We start from the raw sequence: 23,802 nt of genomic DNA, 5'->3' as shown, positions 1-23,802 counted from the left end.
TCGCTCTTGTAACTTTCGTCAGTCGTCACGGTGTATTCTAATCGTACGGTAATAGTTCTCGCGCCCGTTCGCTGATCTCTCGCGCTTTCAAAATACTCGTTTGTATTTTTCTCGCGCTCTTTCGCGCCGCGTTACGAGCCTTCTGCTTCGCGCCAAGATCTCCGTCGTTCGCGTCGAAGATTTCCGCCTCGCGACGGCACGTGTTTCGTGTCGTTCAAGATCTCCGCTTCGCGATCCGACGGCAGAAGTTGGCTCGCTCAAGATCTCCGCTCGTCCGCCGGCTCGCGCCTCTCACGGCGCATTGTACGTGCGAGTACTCTATTAAAAGTGCAGTTACACCTTTAATCCTCGCTCTCTCTCTCTCTCTCTCTCTCTGTCTCAACCTCTCATTGACCCATCCTGTGGATTCATTTGCGCGCTCAAATCTGAGTGGTCCCGGCAGCAGGCTGCTCCGACCGTCGGTCGACGGCGAAACAAAGCCGTATTCGTAATCCGTGTTCGTAATCCGTGTTCGTAGCCGTTTGTCGTAATCGTAATTATCGTATCGGATCGTATCGTATCGTGACGTTCGCCTTTACCGTATAATCGTTCTTTCGCGAATCCCCCGTCCCGGCGCGGACGCGTCCTTTTATCCGCGCCTTCATCGAACATTCGCGATCTTTTCTTATATGATTTGGACGTTAGGGTAACGGCCTAACGCCCGCCGCTCGTTCCCGCGGTCGCTACCGTTTGTTGTGTTACGCCGCGGTCACAACATCGTCGACGCTCACGCAGACGCGCACACACATGCTCGCGCGCGTCCTTCGATCGCAGGAGAGTTCGACGGCCTCGTTTGGGCGTTTTTATGCCTGTTTAGGTGTTCCTCCGCGGTCGCGAACTCTCCTTTCCGCGTCTGCCTCCTACAATATTTCCAATTGTTTACGATGCATCGAATTTTCACCGCTTAGTGGAAAACAAGAAGGATACCTGCATAGCATCGAGAAGGGAAAAGTACCGTTTCATAGTGTAACGAGTCCGTTACCCGGCGGATCTCGTCACAACGGATTCCTCGCGGCCGCATTTGGCTCGCCGTGCCAGGGTTCGCGCAGGATAACGCGAGGGGTTCGGCGGGACGCGGACGGTCGGGCACGGGTGATTAACGACACGAGTAGTCAAAATGTTCGTCACTGTCCCGGCTTCGCGTTTCGGCGGTCGGCGGTCGCGGTTCGTGACTCGGGTTACGGCGGGGTCGGGGCCGTACGCGGCGGCGTATCCGGACCAGGGTAATTTCGGCGGGCGGAGAGCCCGTGCCCCAGGACGGCCGGCGTGGGGCCGGTCGCGGGTGGTTCGCTCTCCGTGGGTGCGTGGGCGGATGCGGAGGTATCGGGTTAACGGGAAAGAAAGGTACTTACCCTGGGTCCGGTCCTCGATCGCTCGGCGTTCGGGGCGGCTCTCCAGGTGGTCTGGTACGCAGCGGCGTAGATCGGTGTTCGCGGGTCGCGAGGCAGCTCGTCACACTCGCGGTTATAGGATCCGCGGGTAGAACAATACTCTCCGAAAATCGGCGGGCGGTTTCTCGGCGTCTGAACAGCGCGGGTTCGAGCGTATCCGTGCGGTCGGTATCGGCGGCAGGAAAATACGGTTCGAGAGTACGTCTGGTCGCGATGACGGCGGAAAACCGAAGAGAGCTTTTTCCGGTTCGTCTCGCTCGTCTTGCCGGGCGAGGGGGTGCGGTGCGGTACGGTTCGCGGCCGGCTTTTCCGGTGTCGTCCCGCATCCGGCGCGCCGGTGTCGCATCATGGCGGGTTCCGGTTCCCGCCAAGATCGGTTCGGTGTTGCGGGGCTCGCGGGGGCGCTCGCGGGTACCGGCGGATCTCGGTATCCGTCGGTCGTGTTCGGGGGCTCGGATTCGGGCGCGTACGGTCAGGAACAGGCCTGGCGCAGCCAGGTCTGTTACAATAGTTTGCACTTAGACCACCTTGGTCCGCTCGAAAAAACAGGAAAGGGATACAGACATTTATTAGCGATGTGGTGTGGTGGTGTGTGGTGTGGTGTGTGTGGTGGTGGTGTGTGGTGGTGGTAGACGGTTTTACAAAATTCATCAGACTATACCCTTGTAAATCAACGAGTTCTCAGGAAGTGATAAAGTTTTTAAAAGAATATTTTAGGGTATATAGCAGGCCAAAACGGATAATAACAGACCGTGGTACTGCTTTCACATCAAATAATTTTAAAGAATTTCTGGATAATGAAAATGTCCAACACATTTTAATTGCAGTTGGCACCCCTAGAGCCAACGGTCAAATTGAACGATTTAATCGTGTTATAACACCAATGATGGCCAAACTGTGTGAAGAACCGAGTAAATGGGACAGAGTTTTAGAGCAGGTAGAATTTACTTTAAATAATACAATTTGCCGAGCGACAAAAGAAACCCCTAGTCGTTTGCTTTTTGGAGTCGAACAATTACAGAAACGGAATGATTCCCTACGTTTATTGTTAGAGTCACGTTCGTGCGACGACAGAAATTTAGCAATAATTCGGGAAAAAGCGGCGGAAAATATTAATAAAATACAGGCGGCTAACGAAAAGAATTACAATGATAAGCATAAGGATGCACTGGTTTATAATGTCGGGGACTATGTCATGATTAAAAACACTGACACATCAGCAGGGGTTAATAAAAAATTGATACCCAAATTCAAGGGACCTTATGTAGTTAAAAAGGTTTTATATCATGATCGTTATGTAATCAGCGACATTGATGGATTCCAGGTAACGCAAATGCCGTACCATGGAGTTTTGTCCCCAGACAATATGCGACGTTATAAAGCGATATGATCGTTAAGAATTTGTTATGTGGACAGCGATAAGAATGTATATTTTATATTATATTTCATATTATAATGTATTTATCAAAAATATGTACATAGTAAGTAGCAATTAAGGAAGCGAAATATTGTATTCGGGTTAGCCGGGACGGCTAACAGGTCAGGATGGCCGAACTATAGGAAATTATTGGTAATAGGATTGTTCGGAATGACTGCGGGCGCGTTAGCATTCAGATGTATGTGCGTATGTGTGTGCTCGCGCGTCGTGGCAAAGATTGTAACAGCTCGGTGACAAAAGTACACCGAGAGGACTCGTGTGTTTTGTCGTTGCCAGGTGAATTGTTTAAGTTGTGTTTTGTCGTTGCCGGGTGAATTGTTTAAGTTGTGTTTTGTCGTTGCCAGAGAATTGTTTTAGTTGTGTTTTGTCGTTGCCAGGTGAATTGTTTTAGTTGTGTTAAGAAGCGAATCGTGGTAGTTAGTTACCAGCGAACCGGCGACCCATCAACACGGCATCCGCACACGCGCCTGAATTTATGTTAAAAACGAATAAATATAGTTAGTAGGAGTTGGAGATAATCCTGACTGTTGAATCCCCTCCATCCCCTATAAAATAAATAAATAAGTGAATATCAAATAAATATTAGCTAATCAAACAAACAATCATTCAATCGAAAAGCAAAGATAACAGATTTAAGCTCGGCTGAGAAGGCGAGGGTGTAGATCCTGGCTTCAAAATAATCCCTATAGAAGTCAGTGTAGGAAAGTAAAAGGAATAATTTAACACGTAGAACCAACCTACAAAAGATAGACCGGTTCGGATAAAATAATATATATAAATCGCACAAGTAGGTTAGTTACTGACTAATATAGTATAATAATGCTTAATCTAACAAGTAGCAAGGAGTAGATTACACTCAACGGCCGTTATACCGTTAGATAAATTACTAATAAGAAAAGCGAGAGCGAGATGTTCACCCGGCTGCGGTCCAGCAGGCGCAACGGGACGAAAACCTAGAGTAAAAAGGGGCACAGTGCGCCGGGCACGGCGATAACGCGAGCGAACACCGACAAGATGGCGGCGCGGAAACGAGCACGTGGCAACACACATTATCATTAATTATTCAACAATTAGACAACATCTGTGAACCAAAATGTAAACGTAGCGTTTTTTCGGTTTGGCAAACATTCTTATATAAAAATTTCGCAGAAATAAGCCCGGGATTAGAATATTTTTCTGGCTCCGAAAAAAATTAAAAATCAAAAAGTGAGAATGCTAATAGTAGCAATAAATAATGTAAATCCGAAAGCAGATTTCAAAAAACTCAATTATTAAAGTCACGCGGAGAAAAACAAGACGGGCAAGGAAACAGCCACGACCGTTTGCTCAAGGCAAAAGATATAAGAAGCAGAGGCTAAAAATTTAAACAACGAAAAAGTGGAGGCCAAACAGGAAAAAACGAACGCGTAGGTCACAGTATAAAAGTAACGGTATTCCTCAAGACAGGGATAAGGTGAAGGTGAAAACACATAAGAAATTATCTAGCAGAAATACAATAAGAGCAGGCGACCTACGACCACATAGAGGAGGAAGTCGCATACAAAAACAGTGGCGGATAACAATCCCCGGGGTTACTCCAGTTCGTACATACGAGGTCATGTAAAAACTCGCAACGGTAAACGAGTAACGGGAGCAGAAGTAGGAGGGGGAATAGAAGGAAGGTCAGAGTACCGCGGAACGACAAATTTCAAATCAGAGCGACTCGAAACCTCAGGGTATACGGTGGTGATTTTCTGATTTTCTATAAAAGTAGCTATTATCAGTCTTTTGTAAGAGTGAAGAGTTAAAACGACTACGGTGATAGTGCAGAATACAAATACAAGAACAATTAATTAATTAACTAAGTGAAAAACTAGTAGAACAATTAATTAATTAATTAGTGAAAAAACTAATAGAACAGTGAAGTGGTTAAAATAAAGGGGAAAATACTCTAGTTAAGGGTATACAGCACCTTGACTCCTTAAATCAGTAAAATAGGATAGGAAAGTAATTTAGGATAATATAGTCATAAATAAATAAATAAAATTAGAATAATTAAGTAAATTAATTAATTAAATAGGTTAGTTAAATACTATTAAATAGGAAATAAAACAACTAATTAGCTACAGTAGTATAGGACAATTAATCTAGGTTAAAACAGTTATAAATAAATAAATAAAATTAGAATATCCAATTAGGGTAGTTTACATATTAATTAGCAAAAATAAGAAATAAAGCAATTAAATACAGGAAAAATAGGACAATTAAATTAAATTAAATTAAATTAGAGTAGCAAATAAAATAGTTAAGAAAAGTTAGAATAAGCTTTAAATAGTAGTGTTCGGGAATAGCATAAAAAACCCACTTCATGCAAGGCATTATATTTTATTGTTAAATCGACCTATGTACATAATGGTAATAAACGCACGACAAAGGCTGATCAACGCGTGCGCGCGGCCTGCCTCGTCGCACCTCTCCTCAACCCCCGCGTGCGCCAAGGGTGGATCGAGCAGCTCGCGGCGTGCAAGGGGAGCGGGCGGGTGTGGCGCGTGCGCCGCGCGACGGTTGATCGATCTCGGTTCGATCACGACCACACACGTTGAGTATCGAGTTTTCTTTCTTGCGATCCACCGTTTGTCCGTCGATTTCGTCCTTTCCGTTTTCCCAGTTATTCATATTACGACTCAGACAGTATTTGCCTCAGCTACGAGGCAAACTCGATTTGTCGTTAACATTGGTCCTTCGAGCCGGATTTTTAGTTCTGCGGGAGTTCTCTGTGCATCGATCGCGATCCAGTCCTGCACGCAGCACGCGACTTCGGCTTTCGCGCTTCTCTGACCCGCGACTCCGATTTCGGATCTCAGTGGTGTTTCTCCCCATCTGAAACATTCACATCATTGTAGTGCGTGCATAAACACAGTGCTTTTTGAGTTAATAACTCGATCCGTACGAGAAAATCGAGGCGTTGAACCAGTTCGACTTTTGAACGTGGTAACGGCCTTTTTTTTTCGGCGACCCGTTCCTCGCAGCGGTCGTCCGCTTGACAAACAAACATTCCGCGCTCCGCTTGTTGTTCGCGCGTTTGAACTTGGAAGTGTCAACCTACCGCAACGGTCGTCGTGCTCATCGCGGGTTGCTGATCTCCGATCAAGATGACTTCTACGGTCGACGACCTCGTCGCAGCACAGAAGGACCTCGGAGGTCGAATTTCTCGGTTCCTGATTAACCTGAAAAAGAGCGGAGCAGATAACCTGACGCTACCCGTACTCCGAAAACGGCGAGAACTGCTGGTGTCGTACTGGCGCCAATTCAATCAACGCCACGTCGAGCTGACCCGGCTGGCATCCGCCGATCTACCGTACTTGATCGACGACTTCTTCGCTGCGGTCGAGGACGCCTTCGTGATAAACGGAGCCGCAGTCGAGGAGCTGATAGCGATGCAGACTCCCCACAAGGCAGAGACCACGATGATCACGCCGTCTTCCGATCCGGAACCCGTCCTGCCGCCGATGAAGCTGCCGACGTTCTCCGGAGATCTGTACGAGTGGGAGAGCTTCAAAGATCAATTCTGCTCCTTGGTGCATCACTCAACCCGCATCGCGAACGTCAGAAAGATGCAGTATTTAAAATCCTGCCTCACCGGAGATGCGGCGAACATGCTGGATCTCACGCCCATCACCGACGCCAACTACGAAGGAGCCTGGTCCGCGCTGGAGCGCCGGTCCGGAAATCAGCGGATCCTCTCGGCGGCACATATGCGGCGCCTGATAACCCGTCCGGCCCTACCCAAGATGCAGCCGAATGAGATCAAGCGCTTAGTGGACGACTTCAGACAGACGCAGCGGGCCTTCCAGGCCCTGAAGAAACCCGTCAAGGAGTGGGACGAGTGGTTCGTTTTCCTGGCGTCGGAGAAATTGGATCAACCCACGAGACTGGCTTGGGAAGTCTCCCTGAAGGATCCGACCGCCACTCCTACCTTTGATGAGCTGGAGTCGTTCCTGGAGAACAGGGTCCACGCACTCGGCTCGGCACGGATCCCGGAACAAGCTGGGACGTCGAAGGGTGGAGGCGCCGTCGTGCGAAACACTCCCGTGGTCTCCCGCAACACGCTGGCGGTCAAGGTTGAACCTAAAGGAACGACGAAGGGTGGTCGTCAGTGCCCACTCTGTGCCGGGAATCATGCGCTCAATGCGTGCAAGCAGTATAAGGCGTTACCTGCAGCGAAACGGCGTCAGTTCGTGATCGAGAAGGGTCTCTGCCTCTCGTGCCTAGCGAGCAGCCACCAGCTTCCGCAGTGCTCCTCGTCGTTTCGATGCTGGGTTTGCGACAAGCAGCACAACACCACCCTCCATGACGCCTTCCTGAAGGACGCGAGGGCCGAATCCACCACGTCATCTTCGGCTGTCAACTACGCCGTGGGCTGCAACAAGGCCACCCTCCTCGCCACCGCTAGAGTCACTCTGGAGGCACCCAATGGTCGGTCTCTGACGGTTCGAGCCTTACTGGACTCAGGCTCCGAGGCATCCTTCCTCTCCGAGTGGGCCGCCCAGTCGTTAAGGTTGAGGAGACGGACCGTATGGGTAGAGCTGACCGGATATCAGGGAACCAGCGTGGGAACTGCACGGACGGAGGTAAAGGTATCGCTCCGATCACCGGTGGATGATGAGTTTCAGGTTACCTTAGAAGCACTCGTCACCAAGAGCCTCGTCTCTCCTACCCCGTCGCAACCGGTGACCTTGGGAGACTGGCCGCACGTGAAGGGCTTGCCGCTGGCCGATCCGCACTTCTCGGACCCTGCGCAGGTGGACGTGCTACTGGGTGCCGACGTCTGCGGGATGTTGCTGCTGGAGAAGCGGGTGGGCCCTCCTGGTACCCCGGCAGCTATCCGAACTCCTTTCGGATGGACACTACTGGGACCCATCGAGGTGTCGGGGCCGCCACGGTCCACCAGGATCCATTGCGTAAGGCGACAAGAACCCTTACCCGACCTCCAGCGGTTTTGGGAATTGGAGGAGCTCTCACACGAAACTCCCATGTCACCAGACGAACTAAGCTGTGAGGAGCTGTTCCGGAGCACCACACGTCGCGACCCGTCGGGGCGGTATGTAGTTCGTCTACCGTTTAAGGGGGGAAGACATCCACAGGTGGGCTCGTCGAGATCGGCGGCAATCCGCATGCTGCTCAAGGCCGAACGAACCTGGTCGAGAGATCATAGTTTGCGTGGTCAGTACGTCGACTTCATGGAGGAGTACCATCGACTCGGACACATGAGCCCGGTGAGCAGACCCCTGAAGGATCAGGAACCAGGCCATTACCTACCCCACCACGCGGTCTGGAAGGAGTGTGGCACACTCCAGAAAATTCGGGTTGTCTTCAACGCGTCCTTCGCTTCAGCCAAGGACTCCTCACTCAACGATGCGCTACTGCCGGGACCAAAGCTTCAGTCAGAGCTTTGGGCCGTCGTGACTCGATGGCGTCTCTTCAGGGTGGCGTTTTCGGCGGACATCGTCAAGATGTTTCGCCAGATATTAATACACCCGGACGATCAAGACTGGCTGCGAGTTCTGTGGAGAAAGCACCCGACTGATCAGTTAATCGATTTCAGGATGACCACCGTCACCTACGGTACAGCGTCTGCTCCCTACCTGGCGCACCGGGTCCTGCAACAGCTAGCCGTCGACGAGGGGACCCGCTATCCATTAGGAGCGGAGGCACTCCGACGTCATGCTTACGTCGACGACATCCTGTCGGGCGCCGACGACTTAGGTGCGGCCTTGGATACTGCCCAGCAACTGACGAGCCTACTCGAGTCCGGGGGCTTCCCCCTGGACAAGTGGGCAAGCAACGTTCCCGAACTCCGCTCGTCGACGCCGCAGACCAAGGTGATCCAGGAGAGCGAAGTGCACGGAGCCTTGGGCCTGCTCTGGGACACCAAGCGCGACACTCTGGCGGTGCGGGGCCCGAGATTCGACGACGGACTGTCGGAATCAACGTGGACAAAGCGATCGATCCTATCCGAGATCGCACGACTCTTCGACCCACTAGGGTGGCTGGCACCTGTAATAGTAAGGGCCAAAATCTTATTACAGGATCTGTGGTTGGCAGGGGTCACGTGGGACCAACCCTTGGACGAGGGCCTTACCTGCCGTTGGCGGAGCTTCCGAGGAGACCTCAGTGCACTGAGTGAAGTCCACGTACCAAGGTGGATACATCATTCATCGGGAAGCCTCGAGGTCGAGCTGCATGGCTTCTGCGACGCCTCGGAACGCGCATACGCAGCTGCCGTATACCTGGTGGTCCGCCGAGATCAGCATCACACGAACCTCCTGGTGGCGAAGTCCAGGGTAGCTCCGGTCAAGACCCTGAGCATCCCTCGGCTGGAACTCTGCGGAGCAGTCCTCCTGGCACAGCTGCTGGCGTCGATGAGGAGGGAGCTGAGCCTGGATTCCTGCCCGATCAGCGCCTGGACCGACTCGACGGTAGCGCTGGCGTGGCTTCGCTCCCATCCGTCAAAATGGAAGCCCTTCGTCGCCCACCGAGTGTCCGAAATCCAGAATCTCCTTCCCGGAGTGACGTGGCGACACGTGGGAACGACTGATAACCCCGCCGACCTGGCTACCAGAGGCATCCCAGCGAACGAGTTACGAGACTCGAAACTCTGGTGGAAGGGCCCGGCCTGGCTGACGGATCCACACGCAGGCTGGCCGGCCACCTCGACTGCCGATCTGCCTCGAGACCTTCCGGAGCAGAGGACCGTGTCTGTCGCACTGGTGCAAGAGGAGCCTGAAAAGGAGCAGTTCGTTACCAGGTTCTCCTCCCTGACGAGACTGATGCGGGTCACTGCTTACCTTCGTCGGTTTACAGATAACTGCCGGAAAGTCCGTGGCAGACGAGGACCGCTGACGTCTTCCGAGCTGCAGGAGGCTCTCCACACGGTCATACGCACGTGCCAGCGTAGTGACTTCCCACAGGAACTGCACGCACTCAGTCGAGGTAACGCAGTGCCATCCGGATCTCCACTCAAATCTCTGACACCCTTTTTAGGTGAGGACGGAATCCTAAGGGTCGGAGGTCGTCTTCAGAACACCACGCTGTCGGAGTCCCAACGACACCCAGCAATAATCAACCGTACCTCTCACTTGGCGCTGCTGGTGATACGCGATGCACATAGGCAGACTCTCCACGGAGGACTCAACGCCACGCTGACCTGGATCCTAAGGGCCTTCTGGATCCCACGCGGACGATCCCGGGTGAAGCAGGTCCTGCGCAACTGTGTCATGTGCACACGGTTCCGAGCCTCGACCGGACAACAGCGGATGGGCAGTCTACCGGCATCGAGGGTGCTTCCAGCCAAACCGTTCCTGCGGACCGGTGTGGACTACGCGGGACCCCTGCACCTGCGCACCAGTAAAGGGAGAGGACATAAAAGTCAGAAAGGGTACGTGGCGGTGTTCGTGTGCATGGTAACCAAAGCCGTGCATTTAGATGCAGTTACAGACCTGTCAGCGGCGGCCTTCATCGCAGCGTTCCAACGGTTCACGGCACGACGGGGACGTTGCAGTCACCTGTATAGTGATAATGGCACCACCTTCCGAGGAGCCGATGCGGAGCTGCAGCGCATGTTCAGGGCAGCGTCGGCCTTCTACGCTCACGTCGCCGAGGCACTCGCTACGGACGGAACCCAGTGGGAATTTATCCCACCTTATTCACCGCACATGGGGGGCCTCTGGGAAGCAGCGGTGAAGTCAATGAAAGCTCATCTCCGACGGGTGATAGGCGACACTACGCTTACCTACGAGGAGATGACGACACTGCTGTGCCGCGTAGAAGCCTGCCTGAACTCCCGCCCCCTAAGCCCCCTCTCCGACGTTCCGACCGATCTGACTCCGCTCACGCCGGGACATTTTCTGGTGGGCGAGCCTCTTCGTACACCTCCCGAACCACCCACCGAATATTCCACACTGTCACTCGGATCACGGTGGCGACTTATTCACGCTATGCACCATAATTTTTGGCACAGGTGGATGCAGGAGCACTTGCACCAAATGCAGCAGCGCACCAAATGGCAAGACCGGCGGGAGGATCTTCGTCCGGGTACACTGGTACTCGTCAAAGAGGATTCCACGCCGCCGACCCGCTGGCCGCTCGCACGTGTCGAATCCACGCAGCCCGGCAAGGATGGACTCGTACGGGTCGTCACGTTACGTTCCGGATCCCGCACGTTCTCCAGAACGATCGCGAAGCTCGTCGAGCTTCCTATCCGTGAGGAAGCGGGGCCGCGAGACGGGACGACTGGCGAACACTAACCACGAGCCGATAATGTCCGACGTATCTGCGGAGACAGCACGTGGCGGACGGACAACGGCTGTGTTCTACGCAGTACTACGCCGCATTCCAGAATGGACAACCGTTCCCCCTCCCAGCGTCCCACCATACGCCACGCGGACACGACCGCGTGTATCAGGCGAGTCCCATTTCGACGCACCCGTGGTGACGTCAAGGCGGGCGGTATGTTCGGGAATAGCATAAAAAACCCACTTCATGCAAGGCATTATATTTTATTGTTAAATCGACCTATGTACATAATGGTAATAAACGCACGACAAAGGCTGATCGACAACGCGTGCGCGCGGCCTGCCTCGTCGCACCTCTCCTCAACCCCCGCGTGCGCCAAGGGTGGATCGAGCAGCTCGCGGCGTGCAAGGGGAGCGGGCGGGTGTGGCGCGTGCGCCGCGCGACGGTTGATCGATCTCGGTTCGATCACGACCACACACGTTGAGCATCGAGTTTTCTTTCTTGCGATCCACCGTTTGTCCGTCGATTTCGTCCTTTCCGTTTTCCCAGTTATTCATATTACGACTCAGACAGTATTTGCCTCAGCTACGAGGCAAACTCGATTTGTCGTTAACAAGTAGAATAATTACTTAATAAGGTAGGACATAGAAAAGCGAAAAGTTCTCCGATCGAGATAAAAATTTAGATTAGGCTATTTCCGAGGGTGAGGAACAAATAGGGGGGAATTGGGAGAATGCTTCTCCCCCCTGTGGAAAATTTTGAAAATACCCACCCTCTTGCGAGATATTGACGATAGGAAGGCTGTGATTGATAGAATCCGAGAAAGTGACTAGTGAAATTCATAGAGTTCGGCAAGGGCTTTCCAACGAGCCGTCACACGTGTAATTCGGAGCACTTTTAGGATAGCCATATAACGGGTGTCAAAAAAGTAGCTTTTGAGAAAAAGAATTCTGAGGGCGTGGGTGAGTTAGGTGGGGTATTTTGGGCAGGCAGCTCGGGGTGGGGAACCAGGAGGTTCCCCGTCGTAAAAAATCACTCCTCTACCCCCCCCCCCCCCGTTCACGAGATATCGACATATACTAGGTGAACCGAGCGACTGAGAGAAAAACTCAAGATAGGCCGTTTTTTAGGTAGCCCTAGGAGTAACCAATTCAGCAGAGAAAAGTGGGGCTTTACTATTAAAAAACCCCCACTTCCCTCCTGCTCCGAACCCCAAAAAAGGGCTGTTCAAGGACAAATTAGGCGTGCGAGCAAAATAGAGATAGTTTCAAGCGGATTAGGTCGAGTTCCTTCAGATAAGAGTAAACTGAGGCGGAAAAAACGTAAATATAAGGGAATATAGGTTAAGTCTAAAACGCGAGCGAGTAAGTAGGATAAGAGTTAAGCGAATTAGAATAAAAATTTTTTTATTTATTTTCGAAGTGTAAATACAAGAGTACCAGAAAACTCTGAAATCTGAATACCGAAATATAAGTGGAAATTTTGATACCAAAAAAAGGGTATACGTCCTATACATACGGACCCACACCTCGGTCTGGGCGAGGACGGCAAGCCCGGCGTCCCGCCGGTCCGGTTGGCGACGAATCCCGATCCCGCGAGCTCAGCAGTACATAGGAAACACAGTTCACTAATAAGGTAGCTGAGCCGCGGTGGTTCCTGCAGTCCACCTGCAGCCCGAGAATCCGATCCCGTCTCCGCCGAACGACGCTCCGCGTTCCCGCCGTTACCGTGCATCGTACTCGCTCCGTATTCGCGCCGTTCGCGTCGCGTAGACTAGGTAGTATTAAGTGCGTGCTAGTTATTTAAGTTAGAACATAAGTTTTGTATTATCGGGTCGTCCACCCTCGTCTGTCCGCAGAGCGGAAGAGCTCCCGACCGGGAGACCGCACCGACCAGCGCCAGGACCACCGGCAACCCGGACCGCCGGAATAAATAAAGACAGTATTATTTTCTCATAAACCGTAGTCGATTCATTCCGAAACCCGTTGCCCTCTCCAAAGACCCTGGCGCGCTGAGCAAATCCAGGAGAGGGCATCCGCGAGCAAAGCTCGCGCTTCACGCCAGCGGGGCTCTACCGTTACAACTTGCACAATTTCAAGAAAATTGTGGTTTTTCCAATACCACGCGTGGAAAAAATTTTTTTTTAACATGCTATACATCATTTCCCATAGATTTTTTCACGCTGATTTCAAATCTGGTCTTAAAATTTGTCTACAACCTCAGGATTTTGCAAAAAATAGATTTTTGTGACAAAAACTAATGAAATCATTTTTTCGTTGAAATGATTTGATAACACACTAGTTTGAAGGTATATCGTATTGTCATATATAAAACACAATAAATGCATAAAAATTTGTGTTGAAACACGTTCGACCTTTCAATGTTCAGTAAAGTAAAATCCACCGTCATCAATTCTAACTTTATTTGTTTATAACTTTGTAATAAAGCGTTCCTGAGCAAACTTCAAATAACATTTTTTTCTTATTTCCACTTGTAAGATATGCTCTCCAAGTTTGTCAATTAAAATCCGGGACACCCTGTATAACCTAGTGCCATTAATTGTACTAGACACAATCAAGATAGCCCACCAGGACAGAGCAGACACACGCAAATCAAAATGCTGCTTCCCAGACAGCATAATAGAAGACCCGCAAACAACATTACTATTAAAACAGCTCAATAAAAACATCAGATCGCAGAGACGCCTCAACCCAGCTCCAAATATACCAAAAAGAAAAACAACACAGCTAAAGACAACACTCGTCAGCTCAGAAATGGGCAAAATAAAAAAGTCGCTCACCACCACGCAAACACAAAAAACAGAAGTACCAGCATCAAACCACCAAAGCAGCCAAATGGACCACTTACTAAAATTAATAGAAAACCTAAATGCGACAATCGCAAACCTCACGAAACAGCTAGAGGAAGAGCGCAACAAGAACAATGCCGCAACACACAGCAGATTCGCAGATGCGAACAAATTTGCAGCATTAGAAACCGACATTGAACCCAACCCATACCCGGCTTTACCTGAGCCAAGCGTCTCCAAGAGACAAAAGGACGGCACCGTCGCAGGACATAAAAGACCCTGCCCAAGCACGGATGCGCATAAAACCATAAAGAAATCAGAAAAGGAAACACAACACACGACGAAGGAACAAAACCAGGAGCGAAAGCAACCTCCAGATGTCCCAAGGTCAGCGGAAACGGCAACGACGGCAGGGACCACCAACGATAAAAAACAGGCGCATCAACAAACATCCCAACAACTGAACCAAGGGCTGAAACAGCACACAGCAGGCAAACACGACCCCAGGCCACCCCAACCGGCACCAAACACAGGTACCGAAACACAATCGCCGCCAACACCCGTAAACACATCAAAAAACGACAGCGAGCGTAGCCATAAACCTCCCCCAATCACAATTTTCACAGACACAGTAAAACCCATAATAGCATCCCTAACACAAAAAATAACAAACTTCACAGTAAAAAGAATAAATAACAACAAACATACACTACAAACTCACACTCTAGACAACCACAAAATCGCATGCGATTCATTAAAACAGCTACAAATACAGCTTTTCACTTACACTCCCAAATCAAACAAAAACATCACAATCCTATTAAAAAACATTGAAGGCAATTTCGAGCCCGCCGAAATATTAGATGATTTAGTTAATAGAAATATACCGGAGGTCACATTCCTCTCAGTAAAAAGATTCACGACCAAAAGAGCATCAGACGAAGGCAGATCCCTTCCTATTTTCATAGTACAACTAGCAGCGAATAGCATATTATCGAACCTGAGCCAGCTTAAAACCATTTTACACACGTGTGTAAAATGGGAGAAATTAGTAAAGAAGGACCGCATCCAATGCAAAAGATGCCAGCATATAGGGCATGCAGCATCAAACTGCAACCTCAACTACAGGTGCGTAAAATGCGACAAAACGCACATCCCGGGCGAGTGCCAGAGATCATCCGCTTCCCCCACCGAAAAAGCAGAGACACCCCCTTACTGCGTTAACTGCAAAAATCACGGACACCCCGCCTCATACAGAGGCTGCCCCAAGCTAAAAGGGATAAGAGAATCTATCGCGGCAAAAAAAGAGGCGTCAAAAATAGCAAATGAAAAAAAGCAAATCATAAAATCAAATTTCGTAGAAGCTGGTATCTCATTCAGCGCTATAGCAGCGAAGACCACCCCGAAAAAACCACACACACAAGCACACAAAGCGCAAACACACAGCACAGACACCGCTCTCACCCAACAAACCCAAAACAGATTACTAGAACCAATAAAAACAATAATCGATGCAGCAGTCAACACACAAACAGCACGTTTACGATCACTAATACAGGATAACAGCAACAAAATCAACATAATAGCGCAAGCTCTAGACCTAGAGTCCTAAATGGCTAACAATACGGTATCTAACTCTACAGACGCAACAACCACCCCAAACACCACCACATTCCAAGCACTAAAAATAACAGAAATAAACGTAAACTCACTCATCTCCAATGAAAAAAGGGCAGCCCTCACTGACTATCTTAACGCACACGAACCGGATGCGGTCCTTCTGTGCGAAACCAAATTGAACGACAGACATCGCGTTAGCTTTAAGGACTACGTAATGATAAGAAACGATAGGCCAAACTCGAAACAGGGTGGGGGAACCGCAATCCTGATCAAGCGCAAAATTAAATTCAAAACCATCCAGTCAGATACTAACCTCAACACAACGCTCGAGTCAACAATAATAAAAATCAAAGTCCAGCAGAAAAACCTGTTCCTAATAGCAGCATACGCCCCCAGCAGCAATAAAAAAGAATTTACATCAGACCTTAATACTATATTCGATAAATTAGAGCTACACAAATTAAACAACTGTTACCTACTGGCAGGAGACTTAAATGCAAAACACACCGACTGGCACAACACCACAAACAACAACAGAGGCACCACCCTAAACAAATGGCTGCACCATAACATAATTCAGTACAGAGTAACTCTTCTGAACACACTTTTACCATCCTTCCCAACCAGTGGATCATTCATAGACATTTGCTTGACAGACAATAGAATCAAATTCCACAGACTCCCCGCACCCGGAAGACTTCACACACGTGACTATGACAGTGACCACAGAGCTACAGAAATGACAATCACTCTAGACGCTGACGAACCATTAATAATAGACGAACCAACCCATACCAAGAAATACAACTTCAACAAAGTCAACTGGCTCGACTTCCAAACAGACCTATTAACTATCGACAACACAATAATACCAAACACAAGAAACCTAACAAGAGAAGAAATTGACAACTACATAGACAAACTAAACACAAGCATCAACTCCGCCATAGACAACACAATACCGCGCATCTCAAACGACTACAACTCGACAGACAGATATATCACACCGACCATAAAAAACCTAAAAAAACTAAAATGTACGCTAATCACGAGACTGAACAGAATGACAGCAATCACCAATTACACAGCAGTGAACGACACACGAATAGCACTAACCAAATACACTCTAAAAATAATCAGAAAAGAAATAAAAAAAGCATTCCAGAGATCTGTAAGTGATTACTGGAGAAAAAAAATAGAAAACATCTCGAAACACAACACAAATGATTTATTCCCATCAATAAACACGATATTCCGCGCAAAAAGACAAAGCACCATAAACACCCTAAAAATACACAACAGCAACTCAGACTTATTAGCAAAAGCAAATATAGACAGCGTAAACACACAAACTGACGACGATGGCAACTTACTAATCACGGACATAAAAGACAAACTGAACGTACTAGGGGCACATTTCGAGAATACACACACACAGAACAACAGCATGGGTAAACCACAACTATCAGACATAATTACGCAAAAAATAAACACCTTAAGAGCAGAAATGGACGAGGACAGACGAAACAACATAACGGTGTGCAACTTCTCTGACACAAACAAAGCAGACAACCCAAACACAGACGAAACTCCGACAGACTTCTTCACCTTCACATACGAACTCAACATAATATTAAGAAAACTTAACAATAAAAAATCCTCAAGCTTCGACAACATTCCAAACATTATTCTGAAACATCTACCCCCACGGTTCATATACAACTATACCATAATCTTCAACAACTGCCTCAATACAGCACATTTCCCGGCAGCCTGGAAAACTGCAAAAACAATCTGCCTAAAAAAAAAAGACAAAAACGAAAGCATCCCCGCCAGCTACCGCCCAATAAGTCTCCTGCCGAACATAAGCAAGATATTCGAAATCACAATCAACAACGCAATAGAATCAGTCTGTGCAGAAAGAAAGCTGATCCCAGAAACTCAATTCGGTTTTAGAAGAAATCACTCAACGGTGCATGCTGTAACAAAATTCACATCTGACATCTGCTGGGCGAGAAACGCGGGCGATTGCGTAGGAGCAGTGTTCATTGACCTCGAGAAAGCGTTTGACACGGTATGGCTGGATGGTCTCTTTTACAAGCTTCTAAAGAAACATTTCCCGAAACACCTAATAAAAATTTTATGGAACATGGTGCACGGAAAGAAATTTCAGGTAGTAGAGGGCCCAAACACTTCCCCAAGGAAATTCGAGGTCAGCAACGGACTTCAACAAGGGGCGGTCAACTCCCCCATCCTGTTTAGCCTATACATGAGCGACCTACTAAATATGTACGACCTAAATAACGACAACCAAAGGGGAGCAATAGCATACGCAGACGACCTACTGATATATATTAGCGACAACAAACCCTCCAAACTACAAACTAAACTACAAAACCTATTTGACAAAATACAGGACTACTTCGACTCTTGGAAACTAAAAATAAACACACACAAATGCGAGACAATCCTTTTCAGACCATATATTTCACAAATCTCAGACGCAAACAGAGACGTACGAAAAAACGCCAGACACTTCCACATACGAGACAACAGGGACGCCAATATCATAATCCCCCACAAAAAGGTTGTGCGTTATTTAGGCGTACACCTAGATTTTAAGCTAAATTATAACGAGCATGTAAATATACAAATTAGCAAAGCGCAAAAAGCCTTCGCGGCGAACAAAAGGATTTTTCACTCAAAAGACCTCGATTCATCAGTCAAAATTCTCTGTTATAAAATGCTAATTAAACCAATAATTTTTTACGGTTTCCCCATTTGGTTTAATATAAGCGCCAGTACCATGGAGAAAATCCGTCTCCTAGAGAGAAAATGTTTGAGAGCCTGCCTTAATGCCTACAGAACACCCGAATCTAATTATACAAAATATATTAGCAACCACAACCTTTTGCACAGAGCTCAAATACCAAGAATTGACATACACATGATAAAACTAGCCAGGAACCATTGGGCGAATACACGCAGAATACAAAACAACAGTCTAATATTCAGTTCAACATATCCCAACCCCCTATACCACGAAATCACGAGACACACAGGATACATACCGCCAGAAGCATTCATACACTTAGATAAAGCAGGACTAATACAAAACACACTCGGCCACCCAATATTATATCACCACAACCGAAAAAACTAGAACAAAACAATAACATACAACAATAACTGCAGTGTCGACGACCCAGACATGCGATTCAGACACAAACTTACACAATACGATACAGAAGACGATCACAGAAAAAACACAGACAAATACTGGTGGCTGGACGACCCAACATAATTAATTAAGTGCAATAGTTAAGCCAAAGCCCCGTAGAATAAGCAACCGTGTACCTAATAGCATTAACCCTAAGAATAAGTTAAGTTAAGTTAAGTTTAAGATCAGACCTGGCTCAGGTTCAACAACTAGTGTATTAATTAATTCAGTAACTACACAGAAAAGTGCAATCCAGTACCTTAATAACCCGTATACACACAAACCACAAACCAAAGACCTATGTACAGTTCTTGTGCCCTGCTGTACATAATCAACGCCGCTAGTCTGTAAGAAAATTTGGACCTAAGGAATAAGCATCACACGTGCAATAAGTGCAACAAAAGAAATGTCAAACCCCATAAACAGCGCGTGACCGGACTGCCGGTCCTTTAGTTTAGTATATAAAGTTATCCTTAATGTTATACTTTTTTTTTAGCGTTTAAGTTTATTGTTCCGCATTGTAAATATGTATATATGTTTCTCTTTGTTTGTTATTTTTGGCACAATAAACGCTTTGTTAAAAAAAAAGTGCCATTAATTGTTCGGACCACACGGGGCCCCATATAGGATCTTGGAGTGCACCACCCCCGCGTAAAAGCGACATATCCGTACATCGGGCCCCCTGATATTAGGCAGTAGTTCCTCAAGGGTGACCGCCACCTTCTCGGCTCGGGGGGCCGTACAGTCAAAATGTCTCTCGAAGCGTCAGCGACAGTGGATCACCTACCCGTATTCAAATGCGGGACGTCCGTCGGTCTCGAGGCAATGCGTAAGCCACATCGCCCCCGTTTTGCCGGCGGATATATTCATGCCCAGCCTCCGGATGTCACCGACGACGCATCCCACCACTGCCTGCGCCAGACCCAAGGTCCTACCCCATGCCTCCCCCTCGGTGACCACCAGCGTGTCATCTGCATAGCATAGTGATGGGTTATGATCTTATGATACTATTCAAGCGATATCGATACTTTTTTTTTACTGGTATTTGTCTCTATATTAAATAAATCATCATGCCATTTGACTACAAAATACTCTTAAAACTAGCGTTGCTTACAATTTCTTGAAAAGCCTCGAAAATATTCTATCTTCCTACGTGCTCTCTATTAATAAGTCACCCTATATACATTTATATTCTAATTTCTATTTTATTAACGCTTAACTTACTTATGTTCTATCTTAATGTATAGATTTGTGCCTAACTCGATCCTACGCTACTTATTTTCTATCTTATAGCTTAAATATAACCCTAATTCCCTTATACGCGTAAATACCTAAAATCTACTTTGGCGAATCGCTTTTGCTCCGCTCGGGCTTTCCAACGAGCCGTCACTCGATTTTTAAGGACCCGGCGTTTTTCAATGCTAGTTCGCGGTTATGGCAGTGTGCCAATTTCGGCCTATCCTGACGAAATTTGGTGGGCGTCTATTTTGAGGGATGGCGAGTCTTTTGGGGTCTGGATGGAGACGTATTCTCCCCCCTGTGATCCGTTTTTCGATTCGCCCCTCCGTTTCCGAGATCTGAGCAAAATTTCTTTCAATTATGCTAATTTTCGAAAACTAACCCGGTAGTCGTAATGTGCTCGGCTAGCCCTTTCCAACGAGCCGTCGCACGCCTCAATCGGATGAACTTTAAGTTTTCCCTTATACCGGGTGTCCCAAAACGTTTCCGCGAAAAAATTTTTTCTGAGCCCGTGGGGGGGGGTTCGGGGGGGGGAGGGTTTAAGGTGGATGGTCTCCGAAGCAGGGCTTCGGAGGCTAAAAATTTTTCGCGCCCCCCAGCCACAACCGACATAGAGGCACCTACACATACATAGGTACGTTTCTCGATAAAATGTTCCACAGGACAAGTGCTGGGTAGGTCAGCCGCTATACACTCCGCGAAAAATAAATGGTGGTTTACTATACTAAAACCCTTAGTTACCTCTTGTGTTCAAGGTCAAATTTCCTTTTTCCTTATATAATCGGGTTATTTCGCGATTTCTACAGTCTAGGGTATCTCTCCTACCTTGTACCCCTCGAGTTTGACCGACCCCTTTGCGGCGTGGCCTCTTTTATTCTTCGGGAAGTAGGAGTTTTCCGCCTCTTACTGCATGTACTTCGCACAAAAACTGTTCACCTGTTCGCACAACTGTTTATCCCGCGACTACTAATTAATTTTTTGGTCAATTAATATCGCGTTTTAATTGTCTTATGCGAACACTTTCTCGCTTTCCGTCCTTCACAATGGTATAGCACGTGTACCGAGTTGGTTTTGGTTTTAACTAACTAATTTATTAATTAATTATTTAATCCCGGTTCACTAATGCGCTATACTGTTCTAAGATTAGACTTCCGAAACCGTTAAGAACTTTACTATGTATTTAACTCTGTTTGCAAAAAATCCGACTAGCTCTGTTCACCTCGGAGGCTCACTTTGCTCTGGTTTCAATTTCGTACGTTGAGGAACATACGACCTGTGGGGTTACCCCCCTCCCCGCGACTTTAGTTCTGTTTTTCGACCTCTCCCCATAGTTCTATTTCGATTTGGCCTTGGTTACTCCTTGTTATATTTTCGAAATTTGTCGTTACTCTAATCTCCTATTTTTCGGACTCTATTCCGTTGCCTTGTTTTGCTTTTACGCTTTTTATCCTTGAATGTTTCTTTTACCAATAGTCACCCTTTCTTTCTTACTCTTGTCCGGATTGAACTATCTAGTTTATAGTTTTTAATGAATTGATTAATTAACTAATTAATCGTCTTTCATTAATTATAATTGCGTTTTCTAATAAATGCCTATCGCTCGCTCGCTTTCCCGTTTTACGCCTAACTCGCCTTTATACCGTTACGTCGGTCTGCTCATGTTTCGTCCGCTCTCGTTATTTTATACCTATATATATCTATAATTATCAAATTAAGCGTTTATTCCATCATTTACAAGTATATTTGTGTTTTTATTCTCTTGAGTTCCTTTCGTTTTGTTTTAGCTTTCTCCATAGGTTTTTGATTTTACTTCTATTTCCTATTTCTTTTTCTTTTTATTCGGACACTACTCGTTTAATCAACAATTTTCCAGAATGGGTTTTTGTTTAGTCTAGTATAGTATTGAGCTTTTAATTTCGTTAGCTATTATGTTACTTGCATGGCCTTAGCCCTTTCTTTATTCTTGTACTTGGCCGCTTAATTTGTTAATTTTAGTTATTTCTTAAAAACTACGCATTTAAACGAAAATTACCAAGGGTAGTTTTCTTTCTGAAATCTGGCAATTACTCTAATTTGTATATCTTTTTAACTTTTCGTTGTGATTTTTGGTTTTCTTCTCTGGCTTCAATCTACCGTTTGATTTAATTTTCCTTGGTTATTTTCGTCACCTCACGTTTCTATTACCTATTTTTTATGTTATTACTAACTTTTACCTTAATTATTTAGTTAATTTAACTTATTTTCCTTTTTATAGGTTTTTCGCATTATTTTCCCGGATCCTGACGTCTTCGGCTCGCGCGCATCTGAACCTCTGCCTCGCTCTGATATCGTTTCTCCTATGCTTTGCGATATCGATACTTAGTTTCAAAGTATCATGGTATCATAAGTACGTATAAATACGTAGGTATCAAAAGGTATCGATACCTAAATGATACTTACTCAGAAATGTCAATCCTTTGTAAGTACGTCTTGGATGGAATTTGTATCGATACATTCACAATTCTGTATATAGCAGTGATTCTGTATATACACTTCTGTCACAGTTTCCAAGATGGCAGCAAAATGTTTTTGTTTTTTCTGTCTTTCTTTCGCTGTCACTTATACATGTACATCTTAAATTACGTATCAAAGCACGTTTGCTTAAGAATTTCGTCGTTTTTCTGTCGTCTTGAATGTTTGTAAATAGTACTTGCAAAATGTATTTACATTCATTCCTCCAGCAACCATCAAATTGCGATACCGTAGTATTCTGTGAGAACTCGACCAATTCACATACACTTTTCAAAATTCAAAAAATAATGTCTCTGAACACGCAGACTTGCGACGAAACGACAAGTTTTGCGTTCCGTCGCGAGCTCGCGAATGTGACCCAAGCGCGAGTCAATCCGCGACCAGACCCTTACGCGAACCAATCCGCGAGCGCCGACACCTCGCGAACGTTTCGCGAAGCGAGGCACTCTTTGTGGTCCGCGGTCACCAATAAATACCGGGCCGAATCGAGCCAGAACCGGAGTTGGCTTGAAGCAGCTCTCGGAGGTCCTTCTCCGAGCTTCAGACCACTCGCAGCCGCGTGCAAATGCGTTCTCTACGGGTTACGTCCGTGATTGCGGGCGAGCACGCTGGTTTTGGTGTAACGCGTACTACGGGTTACGTCCGTGTGCGAGCGAAGCCAGTCCCGCGAGCGAGTCTCCAGGTGGCTAGTCGGGCGAGAGCAGTGCTTCCGAGAACTACTACGCACCGCGCTTCCGGCCCTCCCCCTCTACCCGCGATCCGACTCCGATTCCCGAAATTCCTGCGATCTCCGCTCACCGACCCGCTACCGTGCCTCGCGCTACGCACGTTTAGTCTTCGTCCAGACACAGCCGCGTTCGGAGCTCGTCCTGTAGGTCCGTCGGCGAACGAGCAACGACGCTGGTGTCGGGGAACACGCTCTACGGGTTACGTCCGTCAGCGGACGAACCACACCGCGATCTGGCCGAGGGCGACGAGCTAGGCGTCCCGCCGGTCCGGATACGAGGCCGAATCGCGACCCCGCGAGGTCAGCATAAACGTAGGAACACCATTCACTAAAGAATCTCGCTGAGCCGCGGTGGTTCCTGCCTTTCCATCTACAGGCCCGGAATCCCAGACCTTCTCCGCCGTTACAAGCGAATCCTGATTGCTCCGCGTTCTCCACCGGTCGCGACTTCGCGTCAATACGCGCTTCCACCGTTCGCGACTTCGCGTCGCTCCGCGTTTCCGCCGTTCGCGACGTAACGTCACCCGCGTTCCC

General features: G+C 47.7%; 2 protein-coding genes across 2 annotated transcripts; both read left to right on the top strand.

Annotated features, from left to right (window-relative positions):
• The first annotated feature begins 5,999 nt into the window (after positions 1 to 5,999).
• Positions 6,000 to 15,563, top strand: LOC143363504 (uncharacterized). The gene is made up of 3 exons (XM_076804075.1): positions 6,000 to 11,109; positions 13,711 to 14,484; positions 14,860 to 15,563. Exons 1-3 carry the CDS (start codon positions 6,000 to 6,002, stop codon positions 15,561 to 15,563), a joined length of 6,588 nt encoding a protein of 2,195 aa, XP_076660190.1.
• LOC143363503 (uncharacterized) lies at positions 15,564 to 18,670 on the top strand. Its single transcript, XM_076804074.1, has 2 exons — positions 15,564 to 18,161; positions 18,536 to 18,670. The coding sequence occupies exons 1-2, from the start codon at positions 15,564 to 15,566 to the stop codon at positions 18,668 to 18,670; spliced, it is 2,733 nt and encodes a 910-aa protein (XP_076660189.1).
• Positions 18,671 to 23,802: the final 5,132 nt, after the last annotated feature.

Source organism: Halictus rubicundus, unplaced genomic scaffold, assembly GCF_050948215.1.
Source record: "Halictus rubicundus isolate RS-2024b unplaced genomic scaffold, iyHalRubi1_principal scaffold0052, whole genome shotgun sequence".
NCBI classification, from domain to species: domain Eukaryota; kingdom Metazoa; phylum Arthropoda; class Insecta; order Hymenoptera; family Halictidae; genus Halictus; species Halictus rubicundus.
This window is presented reverse-complemented; position numbering and strand designations above follow the sequence as displayed.